Source organism: Octopus bimaculoides, chromosome 1 (genome assembly GCF_046866305.1).
Source record: "Octopus bimaculoides isolate indiv1 chromosome 1, ASM4686630v1, whole genome shotgun sequence".
NCBI classification, from domain to species: Eukaryota; Metazoa; Mollusca; class Cephalopoda; order Octopoda; family Octopodidae; genus Octopus; species Octopus bimaculoides.
In genome coordinates, this window is record NC_142928.1 from 107,706,715 (window position 1) to 107,734,348 (window position 27,634).

The 27,634-nt window shown below is 34.5% G+C and overlaps 1 protein-coding gene across 50 annotated transcripts in view; it reads left to right on the top strand.

Annotated features, from left to right (window-relative positions):
- LOC106872289 (polypeptide N-acetylgalactosaminyltransferase 1) overlaps positions 1 to 27,634 on the top strand; it is a 524,361-nt gene that overhangs the window by 348,565 nt on the left and 148,162 nt on the right. For all 50 annotated transcript variants that reach the window (XM_089355787.1, XM_014919225.3, XM_014919227.3 and 47 more), the window contains one exon: positions 13,793 to 14,257. In XM_089355787.1, coding sequence (XP_089211913.1) covers positions 14,014 to 14,257 — 244 coding nt within the window. In that variant the 5' untranslated portion in view covers positions 13,793 to 14,013. The remainder of the gene's footprint in view (positions 1 to 13,792; positions 14,258 to 27,634) is intronic.

Below are 27,634 nucleotides of genomic sequence, written 5' to 3' on the forward strand. Positions count from 1 at the left end.
AAGATTATTTTAGTTATGTAAGAATGAAACTATATACATGAGGAATACATACACATACATACAGTGGGGGGAAATAAATATTCGTACATGTCAAAATTCTTTATTTATTTAATTTCTAATGAACATAAATGGGATTTACCAATACTATATTTGCATACGCATGCATAAACTAAGAATATGCAAAAGAAACAAATAAATGATAGTAACTAATGAATCTATATACAATTATAAATATTTAGGGGTGAAAAAAGTATTCGTACAGAATAAATTTATGATTTTTCTATGCCACAAAATACTGTTAAAATAATTTTTTTTAACTAGAACTTTCTCGTTTGTTCCAATAATCTTATCAATAGTCATTTTTAAGTGTCAAAACACTAGCTTCTTCATTTAGTACTGAGACAATATAAAGTTGTGTCGTAATAATGGCGAAAAGTAAAGAACTCACAAATTCAGTGAAAAACTTAATTATTGAACAGTGGAAAGCAGGTAAAAGTTACAGGAAAATATCAGAGACCCTTTGTATTCCATTTTCTACCATATCTTCATTTATTCAAAGATATAAAAAAAATCAGGAATTGTTGAAAACAGAATAAGATCCGGTGCACCACACCAGATTTCCCCTAGATCTTTAAGAAAAATGAAGTGAACAATGGGAAAAAAACGCAATGATCACCAGAAAGAAGTTGCAAGATTTGTTAGCTTCAGGAACTAGTGTTACACTACAAGCAATCAGCAATGAACTTCATAGGAATGAACTGAAGTCATGCTCTCCTAGAAAAACTCCGCTGTTGACTAAAAGGCATAGAGAGGCCCGTTTAAAATTTGTTTATGAACATAAAGATAAATCTGATACATTGAGAAAATGTTCTGTGGACAGACGAGTCAAAAATTGAATTGTTTTAGGACAAAATTCACAAGGTCATGTTTGGAAGAAAGATGGTACAGCCTATTTTCCGAAAGCGAAATCGGGATAGCACCTGTGCCCAGCATCGCCTTTCTGGCACTTGTGCCTGTGACATGTGTAAGGATTTTCGAGCGAGATCGTTGCCAGTGCCCCTGGACTGGCTCTTGTGCGGGTGGCACATAAAATACACCATTTTGAGCGTGGCTGTTGCCAGTACCGCCTGACTAGCCCTTGTGCCGGTAGCATGTAAAAGCACCCACTACACTCTCTGTGTGGTTGGCGTTAGGAAGGGCATCCAGCTGTAGAAACTCTGCCAAATCAGATTGGAGCCTGGTGTTGCCATCTGGTTTCACCAGTCCTCAGTCAAATCGTCCAACCCATGCTAGCATGGAAAGCGGACGTTAAACGATGATGATGATGAATGTTTGGAGGTGGCAACATCATGGTGTTGGGGTGTTTCTCTGCAAATGGCACTGGCAATTTACATGTGATAGATGGTATAATGAATGCAGAGATGTACCAAAATATTTTGAACAATAATTTATGGGACTCTGTAGAACAGTTCCAGCTTTGTGAAGGGTGGGTTTTACAACAGGATAATGACCCTAAGCACACTGCGAAGTCTACCAAAAAATGGATTGTCAATCACAATATAAAATTATTAGAATGGCCAAGCCAGTCACCTGACTTGAATCCTATTGAAAATTTGTGGTGTTATTTGAAAATTAAAATTCATTCAAGAGCCCCAACGTGCATTCCAGATTTGAAGAAAATTTGTCAAAAAGAATGGGAAAAAATTCCTAAAGAAACATGCGAGTCACTGATTAAGAACTGCAAGAAGAGATTGGTTGAAGTGGAACTGAATAATGGTTATGCTACAAAGTATTAAATCAGAATTATCAGTTATTTATGTTCTGTACGAATACTTTTTTCACCCCTAAATATTTATAATTGTATATAAATTCATTAGTTACTATAATTTATTAGTTTATTTGCATATTCTTAGTTTATGCATGTGTATGCAAATATAGTATTGGTATATCACATTTATGTTCATTAGAAATTAAATAAAGAATTTTGACATGTACAAATATTTATTTCCCCCCACTGTATATATATATATATATATATATATATATTTCCATACAAACATACTCATAGGTACATACATATTAGATGTGTTTAGAAGGGAGGATTAATGCAGTAGTTCATATCATTATAATTATATAATATACAGTAGATAATTTTTTTATTCCACAACGTATTTGTAGTGGCTTCATGCAGACATAGCATGAATTCAATCCTTGATTGCCAAATTTCACTTGACACTTCAACACCGCTTTTCTCACAGTAAAGCAATAGTTTTTCTGTGAATACCAACAGTCGTGTATTTCTCCAGATGCCTTCGTTAAACAGAATAATGTCTTTCCTTCTTGCCAGCCTCAGACAACATCTCTCACCAACCTCGGACGATTTTTCACGCCAACCTCCAAAAGCCTCTCTTGCAATCTCTTCAACAATCTCTTCCTCCTCCAACTGACAGTTTTATGTACTTTTTCATGAAGTAAAATACACCTTTTGTGGCAGTTATAATGAAATTACTTTCTTATATCAGAGTAATAGGGCATTTCAATAGAACATCTTCACCCCACGGGAATTACCGGATACACCAGCTAGTATTTCTATATATATACGTATTTATATCTATATTTATTTATATATATATATATATATATATATATATATATATATATATATACACACATACATCATCATCATTTAATGTCTGCTTTCCATGCTAGCATGGGTTGGACGATTTGACTGGGGACTGGCGAAGCAAATGGCTACACCAGACTCCAATCTTATCTGGCAGAGTTTCTATAGCTGGATGCCCTTCCTAATACCAACCAGTCTGAGAGTGTAGTGGGTGCTTTTTACGTGCCACCAGCACGAGGGCCAGGCTGGCGGTACTGGCAACAACCACGCTCCAATGGTATTTTTTATGTGCCACCTACACAGGAGTCCGCCAAAGTTTTTTTCACATGCCACCGGCACAAGTGCCAGTAAGGCAAAGCTGGAAACAATCGCGCACGAATGGTGCTTTTTTACGTGCCATCGGCACAGGAGCGAGACCGCTGCCCTGGCAGTGATCCTGCTCGGATGGTGCTGTTAGCGTTCCACTGGCACGGGTGCCAGTCATCAAATTTACTTCAGTTTCATCTCACTTTCTCCAACAGGTCTTCACAAGCTGACTTTAGTGTCCAATGAGGGTAGGGTGGCATGGGTGCCAGTCATCAAATTTTGTTCAATTTCGATTTCAATTTCACTTGTTTCAACAGGTCTTCGCAAGCAGGGTTTTGTGTCCAAAGAAGGAAAGGTACGCATAGGTGGGCTGGCCACACCCTTTGTAAAGGCCACGGGTTATGGTCTCACTAGTCCTTGCTTCCACACCTGAAACTTCTCCTCTAGTTCTGATAGTGACTCAGCAATTAGGGCAAGGTCATCAGCGTAGAGGAGCTCCCAAGGGCATCCCGTCTTGAATTCCTGTGTTATTGCCTGGAGGACTATAAATAGGAGGGGGCTGATTACTGAACCTTGGTGGACCCCTACCTCTACCCGTAATTCTTCACTGTACTCGTTGCCAACCCTTACCTTTCTGACAGCGTCCTTGTACATGGCTTGCACAGCTCTCACTAACCACTCATCTAGCCCTAGTTTCCTCGTTGACCACCAGATAAGGGTGTGCAATGAGGAGGGAACCAGACTGCTGGAGTTCTGTGATGCAAATGATCTTATGGTTTGCAATATCAACTTCAGGAAACCAGCCTTTCACCTAGTCACCTACCATTCCGGCAGACACACTAGCCAAATCGACTACATCCTCGCCAGAAATAGGGAAAGAGGACTGCTTATAAATGCCAAAACCTTTCCTGGCAAAGAATGTACCCCTCAACACAGATTAGTAGTTAGTGACTTCGGGATCAAGGCAAAATGGATGCCCAGATGTAGACCAGCTTGGAGGAGAAGGCTTTGGAAGCTTATAGATCCTGCAAATGGACAGAGATTTAGAAATGTGTTACTCAAAGCATTTGACGAAATAGAAGGGGATATAGCATCACACAACGTGGAAGACAATTGGAGGTTTCTATGGGACAACCTGATGAGAGCCACTGACCAGATCTGTGACTGGTGCAAAGTCCCCTCTCGACCCAGAGTAACGTGGTGGTGGAACAATGTGGTTGACAGGGTTATTAGTCAAAAGAAACAGGCTTGGAAGGACTGGAAGAATGGAGGTAGCAGGGAATTGTATCAGACTGCCAAAAGGGAAGCTAGGAGACAGGTTTACTTAGCAAGAGGGGAAGCAGATAAGAAGAAATTTGCCAATGTTCTGCACCGTGAGGACCAAAGACTTGAAGTATTTCGTGTTGCAAGACAGTGTGTGAGAGAGAATCATGATCTCGTAGGAGAGAAATGTGTCCGCTTAGATGATGGCTCACTTGCACTAAACGAGGCTGCAAAGAGAGAGGTCTGGAGACTCCAATTTATGTATATATATTTGCTCACTTTCCTTCCACTTTACACTTCACTGTGTCCCTGTCATTTTTTCTCGCCCCTCCTTAATTCTTTTGTCCCTCTGCCTCTACCTCTCTCTTCTCTTCCCACGTGACAGGTGTTCGGCCAAATCTGACCTGTCTTTCTTGTCCAGCCGTTGTGCATGCAACATCGTTATTCCTCCCTGTACGTGTGAAATCTTGTATCCTTGGTGTGAGACCTTATTTCCATACACGCCAGCTTAATTTGATTCGTCCTTAGTCGAAAGACATCTGTTGTTTTGTCCTGTTATTATTCTTACTGTATTTATGTAACATTGGTCGTTTCTTTCTGTCCTTGTTTTTGTATACATTCGCTGCTTTCTTCCAAGGAATCTAATTCTCTTAGCTTTGTTTTTCCTTGGAGCTGGCCAGATTGGAGCAATATCGAGAATAACCAGCCAAAATTGCAAGAATAATCTGGATCCCACCTGAAGAGACTAAACTCCGAATGACCTGTCCATGTTTTCTTTGTATCTTCTATCTGTATGTTTTGTCCCTTTCTTGTATCACATAACTGTCTGGATGTTTTGCGTTCGGGTCCCATTCTGTATTATATATATATATGTATATATTTATATATATATAAAGCAGGAGGGTAAATTTGATGATAGCCTCATACGCATAGAGAGGTCTTGACAAATTTGGACCAACACATCAATATACTTTTCCTAGGTGACTTTAACCTCCCAAATGTTAAATGGCCTGAAGGTCACATCCTCTCTGAGATGTCAATGCATGAACACAGCCACGCAAAATCTTTGTTAGAACTCTCCAACATGCTGTTCATGGAACAATTGATACTCCAACCTACTTCCTGAAGGGTAGAAGTCAGACAGTTGCAGCCAATGGAGAATTATCTAGGGAAACGCAAATATTGAGCGGTGTTCGACAAGGAACTGTCCTGGGGCCACTACTGTTCATAGTAGCCCTTCTGAACTTCATGGTCACTCGGACAGCCATTGTCACTAGCTATGCTGATGACACAAAACTGTCTCAGGCAATAAAGAATCCTGATGATGTCATAAGCCTGCAGAATGACCTAAATGCAATATACAAGTGGGCAGAGCAAAATAATGTGCGGTTCAATGCTAAAAAATTTCAAGTACTGCGCTACAAGGCCACAAGTGCCCACCAACTGTCATACACAGGACCTGCAGTATATGTATATATATATATATTTATATATTAATAGCCCACGCTCTTAACCCCTACGTTATATGCCCATGGTCATATGGCGTAGTGGTTAAGAGTACAGGCTACTAGCCCCATGATTCCAAGTTCAATTCCAGTGACCTGAATAGGGCATATGGCACAGTGGTTAAGAGCGTGGGCCACTAACCCCAAGATTCTGAGTTTGGTTCCAGGCAGTGATCTGAATAATAATAATAATAAAATCAAATAATATCTTAGGAATGAACCCAGGTTCGAAATTTCCCCCAAGACACCTGATGAAGGATGGAAGGCATATCAGCCGAAATGTTGTTAACAACAAAGAAGATGAGGACAAGTATCCATCAAATATAAGTAATTTAGATAATGTACATAATTCCTGTTCTCTTAAATTTAGAACTGTATTAAACAATCGTATCATTGGAATCTTGAAGTTACAAGATAATGCATAAGTAAATAAACATTACATTTGACAGTAATCTAAATGCTGAAAGGTTAAGTAAAGTCATAAAACTATTTTTGTTTTGTTTTTTGTCTTGTGACAATATCTTGTCAAGAAATAAAATGAAAATCAGCAAAATACTGAAGTCGAGTTTCACCTCCCTTACAAAACATAGGAAAGAAACAATATTTAACGTTTTAGAATTTAAACCAGCCATATCCAGCCCAAATATTCTACCTGTTTTATGTTCAGACCAGACAGATCTGGCCTCTCACATGTACCCTACAATAACATTCTAGAAGAACACCATCACATCATTCAAATCTTAAAGGTGCAAGATAATGCATAATTAATTTATAACCTCATGAATAAATAAGCATTACATTGAGAAAGTAATTTGAATACTAAAGGGTTAACATTACTCATTTTTATTCAGCAGAACACTCTTTCTCTCTCTCTCTCTCTCTCTCTCTCTCTCTCTCTTCACCCCTCTCTAATTTGAAAATAATTCAATGTTATAATCCTCACTTCATCATCTATGCAGATCTGTGATAAACAGATGATGATCCAATTACTGGAGTCCAGAGTTACACAATTTGAGATGTGTTTGTTTGTGAAAGAGAGTAATAATTACTTGATGGTTGTTGTCAGATGAAATATGGGAAATTCTGTAGCTGATAGTTGCCAGTTGTTTATACCAAGGTCAGCTCTGATTGAATAGGCCAGTTATAGATGTTCCAGCTTTGACCATTCAGTTTTTTTTTAAACATGCTTTTTCTTGGACCACATTATCCAATGTCACCCTCTGCTTTTAAGAGATTATAAGATGTGTTTTTGAAGGGATTCAGCTTCTATTTCTAGCAGGTTGTGTATCTCAGACCACATTATCCAAAGTCACCCTCTGCTTTGAAACCTGTCGGATGGGATTTTAAAGAGATTTGGCTTCTATTTCTAGCAGGTTAAATGACCATTTACTAGCTCCTTTGTTAGTATAGGTGTTCAGGAACCAAATATGATTTTGTTGTGTCGTGGTGTCATTGAAATTTAATCAATGGTAATTTAAAATTTCTTTCTCCTTTATAAGTAGCAGTAATGCACTGAGATCAAACAAATCTACCTCTGTTTACAAAAGAAACTATATAAAGTGCAGCTGCTGTAAATCAATTTCTTGATTTTTGAGTAAATTAAGTAAGCTGTCTTTTGATCAGTTTAACAAAATTCCTACTTTTATTCTTGTTTATTTTTATTATGTCTTACATGAGAAGCAGAGGCAGTGTCCACAACCTTTGTTGCCCCTCAAATGTTGATGTGATCACTTCAGCTATCATAACATTTTTAACATCTGTAAGCAAGAATGAATTTTAGGGTGTGGAATCTCTGAGAAGGAAAGATTAGGTAAAGTGGTTTGTGCCAGATCTAAGGGTATGAGGCACAGTAGGGTTGACAAGAGAGGGAAAGATGGGTATGTTGGGAGAGCTCCAAGATAGACTGTGTTGGTGAGTGAAATTTAGCTAATTAGATGACTTTCAGATGTGATCTGAGATTTGTGTGCGTGATGCTACTTTTGAGGTGGTGTTTGTGTTTACGTCTCACCACTTAATAACTTGTGTTAATTTGTTTCTATCATCTTAACTTAGTGGTTCAGCTTAAAAAGAGACTGATAGAAAAAGTGGTAGACTTAATATAAGTACTGGGGTTGATTTGATGAACTAAAACCCTTGAGCCCAGTCTGGCTCTGCTTGTGTGTCTATACTGAGTACACTGGATGGAGTTCCTACCTACACCTTTCCCACATACTGACCAGGGCCATTTACCTGATGAGAGTAGGGTCCTGAAAGAAAACATTTTACATTAAACAATTAGAATTTTGTAACGAGAAGCAATTATACTTCTAATGCCTTGAATGTATATATAAAACCTCAAATAATGGCCCTCTTTGTTTTATTGTTTTTTTTATACCTGTTTTATTTAAATTATAACTATTCTCCATTTTCATGGATGTTTTCTTCCCCTGTTTTGAGCAATCCCTTTTTCCATTTTGATTGACATTGACTTCTTTTTAACTTAACATATGACAACTCCCTGTGTCCTCACATCAATTGTGATGACAACTCCCTAACTAACATTGAATGAAGCAATACACTTGCAGCATGATTATAGTTGCCAATCTAAACACACGTTGGGGAATGGCGACTTGAATAAACTTACATTGATGTAGTAAAATTATCTATAAGGGAACAGATTATTTTATGACGGGTAACTAGATATTTTTTGTTTTTTTCATTATGATATTTTTGTTTGTACTTTTGGTGTGTTTATCAAAACTGTTCTATTTCTGGAAATAATAGTTTTGGAGTGTTCCAAAATTGCAAAATTCATGTTCTCAAAAGAAAGGAAATCATTTATAACTCATTTTTGTTATTGTTATTATAGTCATCTGTATTTAAGTAGAAGACCTTTGTTGCAGAAATAGGCAACTGGGGCAGCTCATGAGCATTGGATATTTTCGAAACCTCCATATGTTGTCTAATTTATCCACTTGAAAACATATATTTGAAAAACTGGGGGATGTCATCTACCAAAAATTTTAACTTTAGAATTTCACTAGATATTTACTGTAATCAATTTGCAAAAGCTTGCTTAATAAGACTGAGGTATGCAAACTGGTTTAAAGAAGTGCAATAAGTTGTTGGTAGATGATGAAGCAAGTGGAAGAAGCATGATTGAAAGGTTCATGGCCCTAAGTGATAATCTTCCAAAAGACAAGCAGCAGTACCTTCTACAATACCAGCATAAGCAAGCAAATTGGTTCACAAGTTGATTATGGTCAATATTGAGTGAAATCTCAGAGTAAAAATTGTTGGTATTAAAAACATCTCACAGTCTTTCATCAAGGTCAGAGTTTTTCCCTCATAACTTTTAGGAAAATGTTTTTTTTAAATGAAATTTTATATAAATATCTTTCAACAGGCATAGATTATGATTATAAAGAAATTTGTAGGAAAATCTTTTCTGAGGGGTGGAGAGAGGACTTCAGAAAATTCACAAGATCCAAGTTTTTCATCCATAACTTGATGACAGTTTATCGTGGACAGCAGATATAAATCCAAAATTTAAATATTCCTCTGAATATTGACGAACATCTTTTTTAACTTGCACTGCTTTTATGTATTTTTGAATCAGCATAACTACAGATTTCTGCACCCCTGACTTTGGATTATCACAACTTTCAGAAAAATGAATATTTTTTAATAAAATTGTCTACGAATATGTGTTATATCATGTTGATTCTGAATATACAAAATTTGGGGGGGGGGGGGATTTAGGAGGTGTTGGGGGGGGGGGGGAATTTCGGCAATTTCACTGGAGTCCATTTCAATTTGTTTAAACTTTCAAGAAAATATATATTGTTTAATGAAATTCTCTACAAATATGCCTCGGACTATGTAGATTCCAAGGACATAGAAATTTGGCAGGGGGGGGGACAATTGGGGGCTATTTTTGAGAATTGTTCCCCACTCACGGGTGTTTCTGAACAAATTGTCCATATTTGTTTCATTTTCTCCGTTTTGTGCGTTTGTGCATCCGTAGATTTCTACTACACACTTACACATGCACACATATGTAATTAAAAAAGTTCAAACGGAGAATTATTCCATTCAATATCATGTTTATTATAGAGATTATGTCACAAATTATACTTTACACTTCTATATTTAACTGTGCATATATATTCCTTATTTTTGCTTCTGGTGTCTTCTGCCTTTCTATTAGAAACATTTACCTGGGAATTTACTTAAAGTGAAAAAAAATCGTATGCAACAGATAAGTCATTTATTGCCCTATCAACACTCTGCTGCACCACATTTTTTTTGTGTACCTAGATTTTTTGTCACAAGAGACAAAAGAGTCACTACTCTTAGACACATCTGCACACATAAGCCTGTCTCCAGTTTATTTCTCCATAGGGGATTAAGATTGTATTGCTTTCAGTACTGACCAGTTCTATACTACATGCACACACACAAACACACAAACGTTTGTAATTACCTACATGTTTTGACATACCACTAAATTAAAGGAAATAATCTTATTCTCTCTTTAGTGACATCAGATCTTATGAATATGATGAAAACGACCTGTTTTCTCTAAAGTGTCAAAAATTTGATAAAATTGTCAATGGAATGGATGTAAAGAATTTTGTTTTTAATAACCCATTCTTTAAGTTATCTTGCCTCACCAGTGGGGCCTGTACCCCATGTTGGGAATCACAGCACTAGAGGTTTGATCCTAATTAAATCAAGCATATATTATATGTATCAAATTATTGTGAACTTGCTGAAAATATTGTTTTGAGGTAAATCCCATTTTCATAGGGGTATGTGTTCAGGAAATAGACTTTCTTAATTTTAAAAGTGTATGATAAGTCTCTTCAGATGACTTACCTCATACTCAACATGTGCTCTGTGAATGCAGTATTGATATGTAAACATATACATAATATGTAACATATCATTCTAAGGAATCATGAATTTTATTACACAGATCCTAAGCATTATACTTTAGTGGTATTTGACAAAAAATATATCAGCTAAATTAGTTAACAGCATTTCAAATGGCAGTGGTGAAAAGTCTAACTATGACAGTAATGTGATATAAATAAATAATCTCTAATTTAATGCTTAGTTTCCAAAACATAAAGATTGCTGACAATTGTTGATATTTCATACATAATGGAAGCTGATGTGAAGTGAGTTAGCTATCATGTTAAATGTGTCTTGAATTTTCTAAGAGGATTTACTTTGTGTAACTTTGTTGAAATGAAAGAGTGAAGTGATTAAAGAGAGTTAAGCATGATAGTATAAGTTTTAATCGTTATTTTTTTATTTTCATTTTATTTATTCATTTTTTTATAATGGCATGTCATGAATAAGTTAAAAGTGGAACTGCATCAATGGCTAAAGAGAGATTAAAAAAAAAATTTGTTGAAGTTTGAAAGGGACAATTTTTTGAAAGCATTTTTTTTTCCTATCCTGTACAACTTGTCTTTTGCATCTCCAAGAACTATACTATGCATCCTTTTGATGTATAACATTTTTAAAAGTTAGGGACTAATCTACTTTATAAATTGACAAAAAAATTTTCATTAAACTAAATTATGTCTATCTTTGATGTTTCATGTACATTAATTCATTCCTTATATATTTCTCTGCTGACAAAACCAACAGAAGCCATATATTCTTCTGATTGTGAACCACTTTTTGACAACCATTTTATACCCTCCTTTTATTTCTCTTGTGAGACGATGATGGTAGTGATTCTATAGCAAAATTTCCATCCTTGACTGTAGCCATTTTTCTCAACTTAGAGCAGTGATGATTATTTGAAAGGCCTATAGTTTACAATTTCTCCACCTTGTAGGTCATGGGGGACAGCTGGTAAAATCTTCCAAGCTATCCCTACATGAATACCAAATATTTTATAGGTACTTAGCATGCTGGATTGTAAGCCATTCTTACCCTGTCATCTATTTCTTCCACATCATTTAATAATATATTTTTGTTTTAATGTATGTCTCACTTCCTAAACATCTTCAGTTAGCTCACTATTTCTATTGATCTTTACAAGTATTGAAGATGAATAATTTTATCTAGTCAATATCATAATCTATAGATTTCAGCTTTTCATTCTTACTTTATTACTTATCTTTTTACCTAAACATTATTCTTTATCTGTCCTACCTACACCATCGTTTCAATTTTCTTGAGTCTGAAAACCATTTAACTATTTGTTTTGGAAAAAAAAAAAATAAACAACAATGAAATATTAACCGTTCCTTTGAAATAGAGAATAAGTAACATAATAGTACATCTCTTTCTTATGTATATTGGTTTCAAATTTTGGCACAAAGGCAGTAGGGGTTAGTTGATTACATTGACCCCAGTGCTCAACAGATACTTATTTTATTGACCCAAAAGGATGAAAGTCAAAGTTGACTTCAGCAGAATTTGAACTCAGAACCTAAAAACAGATGAAATGCCACTCAGCATTTTGCCCGGCATGCAAATGATTCTGCCAGCTCACCACCTTATCTCTCTCTCTCTTACATGTGTTATCATTTGTATGTAAGTAAGTACTAGTCTAACAATTCTGAAGGATAGAATTCAACCCATTTTTATGCTTATTAAACTAACGGACAGCTGATTAGTGTAGTCAGACAGAGAGTTCCAATTTTAGAAGACTTGATTAAGCATTTAGTACAAATGGAGGAAATAATACAGAGGAAGGCATTAGGATAAGAAAAGCAGGTCCGTTAACTCTTTAGCATTTAAACTGGCCATATTTGGCCCAAATAGTCTACCTGCTTTATGTTCAAACTGGCCAGATCTAACCCTTCACACCTACCTTACAAAGTCATTCTAAAAATAAACTACCACATCATCAAACTCTCAAAGCTACAAGATAATTCAAAACAAAGTGAATAAATAAGGATTATATTTAACAGACTCATCTGAATGCTAAAGGTTAAATGGATTTGTATAAAGTTAGCAAAGATACAGATACAACAATTTCAGAAGAGCAGAGGCATTTGTTGTTGTTGTTGTTGTTGAGGAGTCAGGGTGGGGGTGCGTTGGTGAAAGAAGAAGGATGTAATTCAATAATCAGGAAGTGAGGAAGTGAAGCCTTGTATTTTTGGCAAATAGCTTTTGTTCTCATTTGCCTATAAAAACATTTGAGCAAATACTTGTCTCTGCAAGTTGTACCTGTAGAAGCATGGGAGAAAAGAAAGAAAACAACATAGGGAGAGTGGCATAATTACTTTAAAAAATTTTTTTAAATAGACTTTCCTTCATTACTACAGAGGCTTTTAATTTGGCTTCTCGCTTACTGACATGTAAAAATTAAAAAACCTGGTCTCTGCAATCTAACAAGATAGGATTTTTGTTTATAGCTTATTGTCATCATCATCATCGTTTAACGTCTACTTTCCATGCTGGCATGGGTAGGAGGATTTGACTGAGGACTGGCGAACCAGATGGCTGCAATAGGCTCCAATCTGATCTGGCAGAGTTTCTACAGCTGGATGCCCTTTCTAATGCCAACCACTCCGATAGTGTAGTGGGTGCTTTTACATGCCACTGGCACGAAGGCCAATCAAGCAGTACTGGCAATGGCCATGCTCAAATGGTGTTTTTTACGCACCACCTGCACAGGAGCCAGTCCAGCGGCACTGGCAATGACCTTGCTCGAATATTTTTTCATGTGCCAGTAAGGCAACACTGGTAACAATCACACTTGAATGGTGCTTTTTATGTGCCACTGGCATGGAAGCCAGTCAGCTTCTCTGGCAACGATCACGCTCGGATAGTGCTCTTAGCGCTCTACTAGCACGGATGCCAGTCATTGAATTTGATCTCAATTTCACTTGTCTCAACAGGTCTTCGCAAGCAGAGTTTAGTGTCCAATGAAGGAAAGATATGCATAAGTGGGATGGTTACACCACTGGCATAGGCCACAGGTTATGGTCTCACTTGGCTTGCCTGGTTTTCTCAAGCACAGCATATTTCCAAAGGTCTCGGTCACTAGTCTCAAGTTTAGTCTTTCTTAAGATATCTTAAACTTGCATTTACAATTTTTTATACAATTTATTTATCTGGTATTTTTATTTCTATTTTGCAGATAACCTATTGCTTGATTTGGGCCAAGTTGTGAGATATGTGCAAGTTTTGTAAGCAGTTCAAAGAAACCATGTGTGGTTACAGATCCAGTTGGACTTGAGTTTTTACCCTCTCATTTGTTACTGTCTGTGATAGCAGCAGGGACTCTCAGAATCACTTTGGATACCTCCATACCAGTTGAAACTAGTGTTTAGTCTTGTGATTGTTGTGACAACTATAGCTATGGTCAGCCGTCTAAGTTTACAGTACTGTAAAATAATCTTGGCCACTTCGATGGTATGGTTCCTTTTAGATGTCTTTCTTATTATGTATTATACGGACTGCGCTGGCAGTAGTCGACAGTGTGGTGGCTCTGATGGTATACGCAGAAGTGATCAAGATTCTGGTGGTAATAGAGGTGGTGGTGGAGGAGGAGGTGGAGGAGCACAAAAAAGTTTTGGTGGAATCTTCAACAAAATACCAAATGGTAAGTAAAGTAAAAGTAATGTTTTTGCTCTTGAAGTTGTATGAAATATACCATCACTGAAAAGATTTGGCTAAGTTTTTTTCAGTATTGCTTTAATTTAATAAGTGAAGAAAAAATATATATGTATTGAACCAGTTAATGTCTGCATAGCCTCATTGATGAGATGTTAGCAGAATGTCTGTTATTGAGATGCATCTATAAAAATACCTTACACTTTATTCCCTTTATCATGTATGAAGTACAACTTTGAGGCAATTTATGATGTAAGTTTTACACTGGTAATTTAAGATTATCATTATTTCAAGACCCTCAAACATTATATAGATTTCAGTAACATATTTCATCCATCTTGAATCAATAATACATTTGTATAATGAATCTATACACCTATCTCTAAACAAAACTTGTTTTGTGCCTAAGGAAAGAAAAAAATGCATTCATAATAATAGGCTATAGTATCTTTGTAGTTTTTTGTCATTTTATTTTCATAAATCTCCAATTTAGGATTCTATTAAAGCCTTATGTTTCTAGTTCTAAGGAAAATAAAAACTTCTTTAGTGGCAAGATGTATTCAATTTTTAAACAAGGAAAATATTTCTACTTTTATTTCAATTTTGGTCTGAATTTTAGGATTGAAGAAACCCTTACATTACGCTGCTTGAAATATTGTATTTATTCATATGTAACATGCACTTGTATTATGCTCACCTATAATTATGAACAATGAAATCCTAGAAGAAAAATGTCATGCACTGTTCTCTCTAAGGTATGTGCATGTACACAATAGGTTAGTTGCCACAAATAATGTGGTAATTAATAATTGTATTCAAATATTCACTGGATACATTTTTTTGTCACAGGAAAAACAAATTACATTGAGTAAGACATTTGCACATACTGACTTCTAAAAATTAGTGGGGACATACCCAGACTATTCTTTAATATTACAATGTATGGAAAAGAAGTATTTAACCCTTTAGTATTCAGATTTTTCTGTCAAATGTAAACCTTATTTATTCACATTGTTTCAAATTAATTAGGCATTATCTTGTAGCTTTAAGACTTGAATAATGTGATTGTTGCATTTTTAGAATGACATTGTAGGGTAGGTGTGGCTGGTTAAACATAAAATAGATAAAATATTTGGGCTGGATATGGCCAGTTTAAATACTAAAGGGTTACATTTATTAATTTGCTGTCTAAAATGCATTACAAGTTTATATACTCTAAATCAAACAGAAACAGATTCAAAAGTGACACTTGAGCTTTATCTGTGTAAGGTGTAAAAATAAACATGATGTAAAGTCAGCATTTTGGAAATCACATGATTATGTGTTGTTGTTTTTTTCATCAAAAAGGTGTATATTATACCTAAATAAATATGGTAAACAGCCACATAAAATATTTAGACTATTTGCTTCATCATTGATGTTTCCATATTCTAGCCAATGTTTCAATCAGTCTGTTAAATGGTTACCTTTTTATTACCTATTTGCAACATATCTCTTCCCTCCACCCACCTCCCACTAATACACGCACAAGCTAAAGCTAGGTTCAAACTGAGAACTTTCACTTCTAATGGACATACTTACAACAATGCCAGAGAGCAATTAATGATTTCAGCAATGGCAGCCATATAGTAATGAAGTCTGTTCAATACATAATAACTGAAGTCAGAAAAACTCAAAGTGGATTTCAGCATTTGATACAGTTACAGCTGTTCTAAATGAATATATTTATTATGCTAAAATATCAGAGTGCTAACACTGGAAATAATATAACATCCCAACTAACTTCTGTGTAATTTATCTTAGATTTGGATATATGTTAAAGAGATAAAGCAAAATATAGGATCTTCTATTTGCTGATTCCTATCTCTAGCGAATACTATATCCCAAGTGCTTCCTTTATGGCATTGTTTTTATGATAAAGTTTGCTGTTGGAGGAAATCATTATTATTGATGCCTAAAGAAATAATTCTTATAAATTAAAAAATGTTGAATTACTTTTCTAAATATGATTATAAGATTAACTGTGTGAGGGTGTTGATTTCAGTTTAATGATTTGTAAATAACAGTGATGTAGGATGATTAACCAGTTAAAATGTAGCATGGAAAATGGAAAGTATTAGTTTTCATCATCATGTTTACATCAACATAATTCAGTTTCTAAAATTAAAAGAAAAAAATTCAAAATGTAAACAAATGGGTCTCCAGCTAAATATGTTAACTATTGTTTTCCTTAAGATCACAGCATCTGTGACCTTTAACAAACAAGGGAGTATCTATATGGTCACTCACCCTGCTAAAAATAGAAGCTGCCAAATCTCACTCAAGTCACATCTTTTTACATTAAGATATGAACAAACATAAAAGTTGTCCAAGATGTACATAGTTGAGATGGTCCCTAACTGGAGCATCTTTAGTTATAGATATCTTCTACTCATGATACCCCAGGGTTAAACAACAACATTGTAATACATTACTCTGTTATACATAAAAATGATACATAGATATGAAGAATAAAATGTTAAGAGATTTCTTTTGAGCTGTTATGAAATCTTTTTGATTGATTATTGTTTGTCTGAGACTTTTGATCAAACATATTTACTTTAAAACCGTTAAGAAAATTATGGAGTTTACTTATACCAAAATGAAGTAGGGTCTCAAGACATGAAAAACAAAAAAAATATTTCGTGTCTAATAATTTTAAAGTTTTTTTTTTGTTTTTCTTATTTCAACTTTTATCCAGAGAATATAATTAATAATCATGTAGCATTGCTTCGTAAAAAGAACTGAAGTTTAATAGATAGAACATACTGAATTTTCAACAAGTCATATTTCAATGATTTAGCCTTTTGTTTAGTGTGTATGTATTTTCAGGTGTTTATGCATGCACACGCACGCACACACACACACACACACACACACACACACAGAGCTAACTGATTTAGACAGTTGCTTCACAACTATGAGGTCTCGGGTCTGGCCCTTCCTTGTGACATCTTGGGAAAGTATCTTTAACAAGCCTTGTGAGTGAAAATGGGGAACAATAGAAACCTACAAAGAAGCTGGACAATGCTTAAAGCCAGCATAGTCATATTTATGCATCAAACTGATTCTACATGAGGATTACATTAAGGGACCAAATGTTTCTGGAATACTCAGCCACTTAAATTATTCACTGAGTCAGCAGCTCGGTTGACCAACACACATCATCAAAACTAAGGCAATCCATTTGTGTATGTGTGTACATGCACTGAAACATTTCCTTCAGCAAAGAAAACTATGCAGTTACAATATATTTCTTTTCTATTTATATATTTCAACAGAAGATATTGTTATTTATCTTCTTCATTTATTACCAGTTCATTTACCAGATTGCTAAACTACATATCTAGTTACTTAACCTGAAACTTTCCATTTGAATAAATTTCTGGTTATGCCTCAATGTAATCAATATATAAAGAATAATTTTATATTTTATTAAAAATCAGTGGGTAGGATTGTAGAGTATGTATATAGATAGATAGATAGATAGATAGATAGATAGATAGATAGATAGATAGATAGATAGATAGATAGATAGATAGATAGATGAATGAATGAATCAATCTAGGATCATTCATCAAAAATATATTGGTCAAATTCATATTTCGAGTAAGAGGTACTTGTAGGGAAACAAATTGATTGAAAACATATTAGTTGCAGAAAATGTGAAATGTTTGTTGAAATTTTCATTTTTTCATAGAAATAGTTTAAAAAATATAAAGCTTTGCATAAAGTTGTAAACTTCAGAAATTGTTAATTGTTTATATATACTTGGATGTTAGATTAAGAAAATTATTTATGATGACCATAGAAGATAAACATTCACATCACCAAATCATGAGTGTACCTTGGGAATATGTGGGCAGATCAGCAGAATTGTTTGAGCTTCATAAAAAATGCCTTGCAGTATTTGTTTCAGTTCTTTACTCTTGAATTCAAAACCCACCAAAGTCAACTTTGCCTTTCATCCTTGAAGGGTTGATGAAATGAGTAGTAGTTAAGAAGTAGAGCCAATGGTACCAACTGACCCCTTCCTCCAACATTTTGGACCTTGTACCTATACTAGAAACATTTTTATTGAGGCCATCTGCTGAAGCAGCCCTAGTATCCATGATACTGGTCATGTGCATATATTAGAAATAATTATTAGAACAGTGATGAACAGCTTGCAAATGAACTTGCAGATCATGGAACAAAATAGACTGTCACACTGTACATTATCTTAGTTTTTGTGATCATGTCCCTTCATGGTCAAATTTGCATCACTTTCTTTACATGGCTCAATAAAATAAAACCAATGAAATTATTGGATAGATCAAGTTGACTATATTTTGTCCATAAAGTTTATGATTGTATGCCTCTGTCAGAAATCACTATTATTGTGATTCACAATAAAGAAGTGAGAACAACCAAATGTTTATTCTGTGTTGAATGTTGTAAATAAAGAATATGCATATACACACATGCAACGTATGCAAAAAAGATATAAAGAAAAAATAGTTTTATGTAAATTTGTTCTATACTTGGGAAGAATTTGGTGAAAGCAATGTTGTCACTCTAAGCAAAGCTTTCAAACATCTTTCACCTCTTGGACTGGTAGCTTCGCGTAAGATCACCCTATTGATAGAGCCCTTTTTCTACCCCATTCCATCAACTCTGGCATGCTCTAGGAACACTCTCTCTCTTCTTTCTGCTTTTAACTCTGAAACAGCCTCTGCTCCCTCAGAGTTGGCTGGATTTATATGACCCCTACTTAGGCATCCACATACTACTCATTCCTTATCCTTTGGTTACTCTTATTGTATCTAAGCCCTACACTTATCATTATCCCCACCCCTTGCTTTTCAGGAATTCTCATCCTGCTCATGTCTTTCCTGCAGATGTTGACTTAAAAAGGTTCAAAGAGGCGATAAATGGTGTCAGTATCACTTGTCTCAGAGGGCTTGAAATGGCCATGGGCACTGCCCTTTCTTTGAGACCCAACGAGTGAATAAAAAAAACAATTTAATCATAATGAATGATAAAAAAAAAGATGACATTAATGTCTCTATATTACTATGTTTGCCATGACTTTCTACAAATATTTTTGTTCATCTTCCAATGTATTTGGTATTAACTATTATGCTTTTGGCTATTAAGTATATTGTATCTCCCACATGAAGGTTTATATATGGCAGGCTTCTGCTCTATTTCCATTTATTACATTTCATTATCAACATATTGGTCAAGTGTGTGTGTAGTAAAGAAGTATGATACATATAGATATATGCTTGAATGCACTCAGACATGTGAAGACCTTATGCTGTTGAAGTAGAAAATTGTCCTTATAGACAACACATGTAAAAGCATATTAGCTTGTAAATGATGTCATGAATCATAGGACTCATGCATTTCTCTGTTTTTCTGTGTTCTCAACTATAATGGTTAAACCTATCATTCACAACCTGATAAAAGTAAATTCATTCCTATATTAGAACAGCATTTGGTATGCTGAGTGTGTATTGTTTGCTAGAATTCAAGTTACAGAAAGCAGCGTTGAATAAAATATATTCAGGTAAATCGTATTTAGCATTTAGACAAAAGAAAACTTGCTGCTGCAGAAGTAGTCACAGGAGAAAACTTTACTAGATAACATGTGAGAAAGATGAGAAGAATTAAAGCTTCTGCATTGCAACAGTTAAAAGAAACACTTCAGAGATCTGGCATAAATGTTTATACTAGAGTGGACTCTGCTAAAGACTTGCTACCAAGGGCCAGATAGCAGTGTTAAATGAATTAAGTCTACCATTCAATCATACAGTGTTAGTACAGGCTAAAAACTTTACAGTACCTAGTTCAATGTTATACTGTTTTAAATGATGAATTTCTTACACAAGTCAACTTAAGCTTTTTGTACATCAAAAGTGGGAAAATAAATACATAACGTGAAGTAATTAATAGTCTGAAATTCATAAAAGAAAGTGAGTTTATGTACTGTGAGGAGAGGTGCTGTAGAGTTTTCTTAGACAACATTTAATGGTTATCATTGGAAGACAACTCAGTACTAATATTAGTTTTTGCCTCACAAATAAGATAAAATAGGCCTTATTTCCTTTCTTAATAATTCTTAGATATCATATCCACCATGTTGGGTAAAATAAATCTAAACAATCATTTTTTTGTAAAATGTATCTACTAAAAATTACATATGCATGTGTGCTAATAGCAATTATGTAAATGCACGTGTGTGTGGGTGTTGTGTGTGTATTTAAAGGTTTAATTTGAAGTTTGTAAAATAGATTGTCATAAATTATAGATCCTATTTGAAAAGAGATTTTTCTTGTACTGTATTTTCACATATTAAACAGAGTAAAGTGTTTGTGCCATGCAATTAAACTACTTGCCTATGAATTGTAAAAGTATTACAAAACACATCTAAGTGTTTGTTGTGTGTTAATCTGTGATTAATATTTTCTGATAAAATTACAAATAGCATACATTATTCATTACTTATATGTTGAAGTATTTGGAACTTTTAGCCAATTCAATATACATATGTGTATATGCGTATGGTTGATTATAACCTTTTATATATATATATATATATAAACGTGTGTGAATGAGTATGTATGTAAAAATAAGAGAGAGTTAAATTGTTTCCTTAATCTAAGTTATTGTCGTTGGAACTTACTAGCTTGCAAATTATGTTGATCATAGATTTGTGGTCTTACCCTCTTAAAGTCTTCTTTTTTTTCTTTGTTTTTTTCTTTCAGTGTTGCAAAGTATGTATTGCATGCGGGCCATGTTTTTACAGTTTTTCACTAAGAGGGCAGTTCACTTCAGTTATTATCACAGCATCTTCCTCTGCCTAATAATTTTACTTTACCTTGCTATTTGTGTTCATTTACTATACTCCTTCTCCTCTTCTCTATTTCCTTCCTTACTCTTTTACTTCCTTTTTCTTCTGTATTCTCCTTTAGCTTAGCTGTGTCTTGTGGGCCCTTCAAATAATTATTGCCCAAGGACTCTGTGTGTGTGTATTTAAGTATTACAAATTTTACTTATAGTAGAACTAAGGAAGTAAGCACATTCCTTCTGTGCTTTGATGTGAAGAAAAAAGCGAGGAGTTTCTTGGCAGACTGTTTCATGATTTGTCAATGGCTACTTGAGAAAACATTCCTGGTCCCCTTTCTTAATCCATGGCACAGAATATTTAACTGTTCTATAAAACTAATGAATTAGTCTAACAACTGTTGAAAAGTTTAATTTGCATATTAAGATTTTTGATGGGCAATCATTAATATATATTTTATGCACAACACAGTATCAATCAGAGGAACTAAAATTTAAATATTACAAAAGCCTAGCTGTGTGTGAATGTGAATGCATCCTTTCTGTGCTTTTACTGCATGGAATAAAGAGAAAGATTTCACAGTTTGTCAACCACTCCTTAAAGGTGACGTACATTGTCTTCTTTCCTAATCAATGGCATAGAATACTTAGTTGCTATGTAATACAATTGTAAATTAAGTTAGCACCTTAGTGAATAGTTTAATTTGAGTGTTTTGTGCTTTTGATAGTACATCAAAGCATTGAAGGAATGTGCTGTGCCTAAAATGTATATTGTTTTGATTAACAATGAACTTTGTCGTATGGAGGTACATGTATATTAAAAGTGTATTAATTATGATGAAGCACTGATGAGATAACAAATAGGCATAGAGACATTTACAGTTGTGTAGAAGTTAGGTTATGAGATGAGAAAGAGACCAATAGTGTTTGGAATGTCTGTGTGTTTCTCTGCAATGCAAGGTTGGGATGAAACTAGTTTGTGTGTCTATATGCATGCATATGTGTGTGTGTTTATGTGCATATATATGTATATGTAAGGTACACACATATATATATATGTGGATACTTACTCATGTATGTCCCCTTGGGCAAGTGTCCCTCTGTACAGCACCTTGGGCAAAGCTTTTGGAGTAGCTCATTCAGAGTGTGTGTAGGGGAAGGGTATCTATGTGTGAGTTCGTGTTGGCTTTCAGCATTATGTTTGTTCACTAGTTATAAACAATAGCGTCATCATTCATGAAGATAGTATCATTTGCTTGCAGTACAATATAAAAGTATATCCAGGCTTCTTGACATGTTTTGATATATTATGCAATCATTGTAAATAAAAGACCCAGTCAAATGATGCTATTTGTATCCAGTTCTCCATGAACCATGTTTGGGTTGTTGTTTGATAAACTGAGAGATTACTGTCTCACTTTGGGGTTGGCATCAGTAAGGGCATCTGGCTGTAGATAATTCTGCCCCAATGTACTTTCATCTGACCCGTGAAAAAGTAGGTATTAAAGCAATGATGTTGATGATATGTATGAATATTTGTGTGTGCATGCATACACAAACATGTGCATGCTAGCAGCGATACCCATCCATTTCAAGGTATGATATCTAAAATGTGTGCATGAATTCACTGTTTTGGATGAATTGCTTCAAAAAGACTTGAGTAAGCTTGGAAATGTTGATTCACTCACATTTGTTACGTCCTAACAATTCAGAAGATGGTCCAAGCCAAGTGTCACAAAAATGCACAAGAGCTACACAAAAATTATATACAGGAAAATATACTTGCACTATTTTTTTTTTTTATATATTTACTGGTAGAACCTGCATTTTTTTATTTCTTCACACTAATCTACTACTTGATATCAGTACTTTGTGTTTATTATTTCTCAAATCAGCAAAATTTTCTGAATATCTGTTTTGGAATATGCAAGATTCTGTCAGAAGATAAAAAGAAAGAAATTCAGATGTCGCATAGTCTTGATCTTCTTGAAAACTTGTACTCCCATCCAACATTTCACTGTGGGTGCAAAACTGTGGCCTACAACTTGGAACATGCATATATGCATTTAAATTTATATATATTTGTTCAAAAGATATGCATATTAAGGTGTATGTGTACATATGAATAGATGTATGTGAAGGTGTGTGACCTAGTTGTTCGGGTGTTGCACTCACAATTGCTAGATCATGAGTTTGATTCCTGGACTGGGTGGTATGTTATGTTCTTGAGCAAAATATTTCATTTCATGTTGCTCTGTGGGTGGGAGAGTAGCAGAATTGTTGGTACATCAGCAGAAATGCTTTAAACTTCTGACTCTGTACATTCTGAGTTCAAATCCTATCTGCCTGGAGAAGGCAACAGGAAACCACTCGGGTGTTCATCCCAAGTCTAGTCATGGTAGTTCCAGTAATCTACTTAATGGTGACAGGGGAAGGTACAGGCCCACCCAGATAGAGAGTGCTGGAGAAAGTTCATATGCACAGGACTTACCTAAATGCAGACCACCACTAGAGACTGCATACATACATATATTGCATAGCTGTATGCTTGTGTGTGTATATATGTATATGCATGTATACTTATGTATGTACATTTATGTATATATAAGGGAGAGTCAAAAGTTATATGCACTCTTGTTTTTTCAATGTATTTACACCAGAACAGAGGATAAACAAGTACATCATTTTTCTACATATTCTCTTTCCTTTTCAATGCACTTGGTCCAGTGGTCCACAAGCTTGCATATTCCTTCGAAGAAGAATGTTTTCAGTTGGTCATGCAACCATTTGTGCACCACTTCCTTCAAATCATCTGTAGGAAATCGATGACCTTGTAAACCATCAGGCTCAAACTCCGATCACATGACCACAATAGCACCAACTATAAGCATGCATGTGCAGAGGACAATGTGACAATAATAAAGATATGTTATGGTGAAAGTGCTGATAATTTTTACTTCTCCTCGTATATAAGAGTATATATGAAATGTGTGTGTGTGCATGTCTATATGTATTAAAAAAAAGTAAAGACCCACTTTGGTCAAGAACAACCATAGGATCACACCTAGTAAGTTATACTCCAATGCACAAATTCGGGCAAGGTTGTTTATGGAAGACCAGAAGTCGCCCATGCATGCCAGCCTCCCCTTTCCATATCACTGATGTTATCCAAAAGAAAGGCAGAGGCTGATACAGTGACATCGCAACTCATTTCTACAGCTGAGTGAACTGGAACAACATGGAGCAAAGTGTCTTGCTCGAGAAGCCACACTCATGTATATACCTATCTATGTGCATATGAGTATATTCATTCATTTTGCTTTCAGTTTTCCATGTTTACATAAGTAGAACAGTTAGGTTATAAGCAGTTTTTACATTTGGACACTTCTCTTATATTAGCCCTTCCCTGTACTCCACACAGCTTTGAAGGCACGGAGTGCTATACAATTTGTTGACAAGACAAACAACTATTTGCAGCGTTTTTGTGCAAGTGATTGCAGACATAAACAGACACACATCCATACAGACACACATACACTCATGTCTTTTCTTCTGTTTTCCCCTCTACTAAGTCTCCTCACAAGACTTTGTCAGTGTAGGGCTATAGTAGACAACACTTGTGTAAGCTTTACACAGTAGAAGCCAAGTGGTGGACGAACAAACTTCTTAATCATACGACCATCCCTGTACATATGCGTGTGTGTATATATATGTTATATATATGTATGTATATATATATATATATATATGTATGTATGTATTTATAGGTGTGTGTGTTTGAGTATATATGCTTATACAGGAATGTATGTATAGATGTATATGTACAGATGCACAAGTATACATTTCATTTGGTGTGAATACATGAGTTGAAAGGTTTTCTTGTATCTTGAGAGGGTCATTATGCCAATAACAAATAAACACACTGGTTCTATTTCACTTCTTGTATTATTATTATTAAACACATAGTTAACCAGTTAATTAACTCATCGATTGTTTGATTAACCATGCAGTCAATCAGTCAACTAGGTTCATCAAAGACCTCTCATTGTCATTTGCAACCTCATCAATGATATGCCCTCTCTACTCAAAGACAGCTTCAGGTCTGTCTGCAGCAGACTTAGGACAGAGAAGGCATGTCATTCACAAGGTCATGAAATAGTGAAGAAAGAACTTTCAAAAACCGAGCTGTTTTATTGATTGGCCGAAAAATTAATCAAACAATCAATTTAGTTAATTAGTTAACTAGTTGTCTAATAACATAGAGCCAGTGAGTGTGTGTGTTTATAATTAGTCTGAGGCTATTACAGTAGACACTTGCCCAAGGTGCCACATGGTGTAATTGAATTCAGGTGCGTGCTTGTGTATGTGTGTATATATATATATATATATATATACACACATACACACAAACACTAAAGTGTATATGTATGTATATTTTGTATATATATATATATATATATATATATACATACATACGTGTACACATGCATATATATGGAGTATAATAAATATGTAAATACATGTGTGCATATATATATATATATATGTTTGTGTGTAGTGTGTGTGTGTGTATGTGTGTGTGTATATATATATATATATATATATATATATATATATATACATACACACATATATATACATACACACACATACATTTGATCTGTATTTTTATGTGCATAATCATACTTGAAAAGATGCCCAGTTGGACTGGTTTTGTGTCCCTTTTTTGTTTTCCAACTTTGTACCCACTATATCTGTTTGTGTGTGTATCTCCCCACTGTCTCCTTATCTTTTCTACTCTTTTTCCTCTCCTTTGTGTCATTCTTTCTGTATTATTTGACTTGATGTTTTTGTTTTGTTTTATTTTTTTCAATTTTGTTAATTATTAACATTGGTGTATTTATAAAATGTAAATATAGTAATACTAATAAGCTTGTTTATTTCAATTAAATTTCATTTTTTTTTTTTTTTTAAATGAAATTCTTGCATTTTCTGCTTGACTCCTTATAATCAATGATATCTATTGATGGTTTATATTTCTCGTTGACTTCTGAGAATGAATTGAATATTATGAGTTCCATACTTTCCAAAGAGCATTAGTGGCATAGACTGAATAACCACATCTTCCTGGATCATTACCTTTCTTTAACTACACTCAGGTTGCAAGCAATTTTTTTCAAAAATCTATTCAGTATTTTGTTAGTTTAAAATGTCAGTTTTGACTGAACACTGCTGCAAAATCCAAATATCTTTTAAGATAGCTTTCCATTTAGAATAGTAGCCTGTAAGTATGGGGTGGATTAACATTATCAGCATGTCACCACAATTGGAGTTCAAGGCTTATTGACATCAGCTGTGTCTTTCATCTGACTAGAGTCAATAAAATAGTACTGTTAAGAAGCTGGGGTCAGTTCAGTTAACTATATTCACTTTTCCCTTTGTACTTAAGGAAGAAATCAATATTATCGACAGGATTGTTGCATCCCTTCTCAGATGTTTTATGCCTTGCTTCTTATTTTTGTTTTGCTTGCTTTAATTTTTGTTTTGTTTGTTAATTTAAAAAATTTTTTTGCATTAGTTGTCACTGTAGTTTTCTTCTTCATTGGGGGTATTGGTGGAATTTAATGTTCATTATAATATTATAAAACAAGAAATTTTAAAATACTAATGAGCCTTTTATTTCAATTAAATAGATCAATTAGTTGGTGAAGCAATTCACTACCTGGATTGATTGTGATAGAAACCTTGAAAGTTTATTAGTTTAAGAAATATATATTTCCTTTCCTCTTGTATGATATTACTACTAACTCATGTTTTAGGCTACTGATTCTGCTTGCAATTAATCTCTACCGTTTCTATAGTTACATTTAATCTGTAGTTATAAATAGTAATCTGGTATTTGGTATTTTTAGATGTGCTACACAACCTTATTGAAACTTTGAAATACCTTCAAAGAAGATTTATTTTGTGTACAGATAAAAATAAATTCATATTCTCTTAAATTTCGTAAAGATTATATGTATTTTTTTATTCATTTGATTTTGTATTTTAGAGGATATTTTCCCTATGTGTTCATATATGTATGTATGTATGTATGTATGTATGTATGTCTAAATTATATGTTCATTACTTTGATTCTTACCCTGCCACATACCCTCTTCTCCCTATTACATATTGTACTACCCCTGTTATTTTCTCATGATCCGTACTCTTCTCTAGTTTGCTGTCATATCAAGCCAATTAGATTAGATGCACACTGTAGGTATTTTTATTGTCTATCCATAGTCTTCACCCTAGTTAATAACATGCATGTACACTTTATTTTCTTTCCTAACTGTCAATGTTAAATTTTACTGGGTAGCAGTATAGATTTGAAACAACTTTTTTTGTGCTTTGTTGAATGTTTGGTGTAATAACTAATTGTCCCAACCTGTATGTGATATATTAGGCAAAAAAAATAACAGTTTTCTCACTGTCTTTTAGCATAATAGTCAGT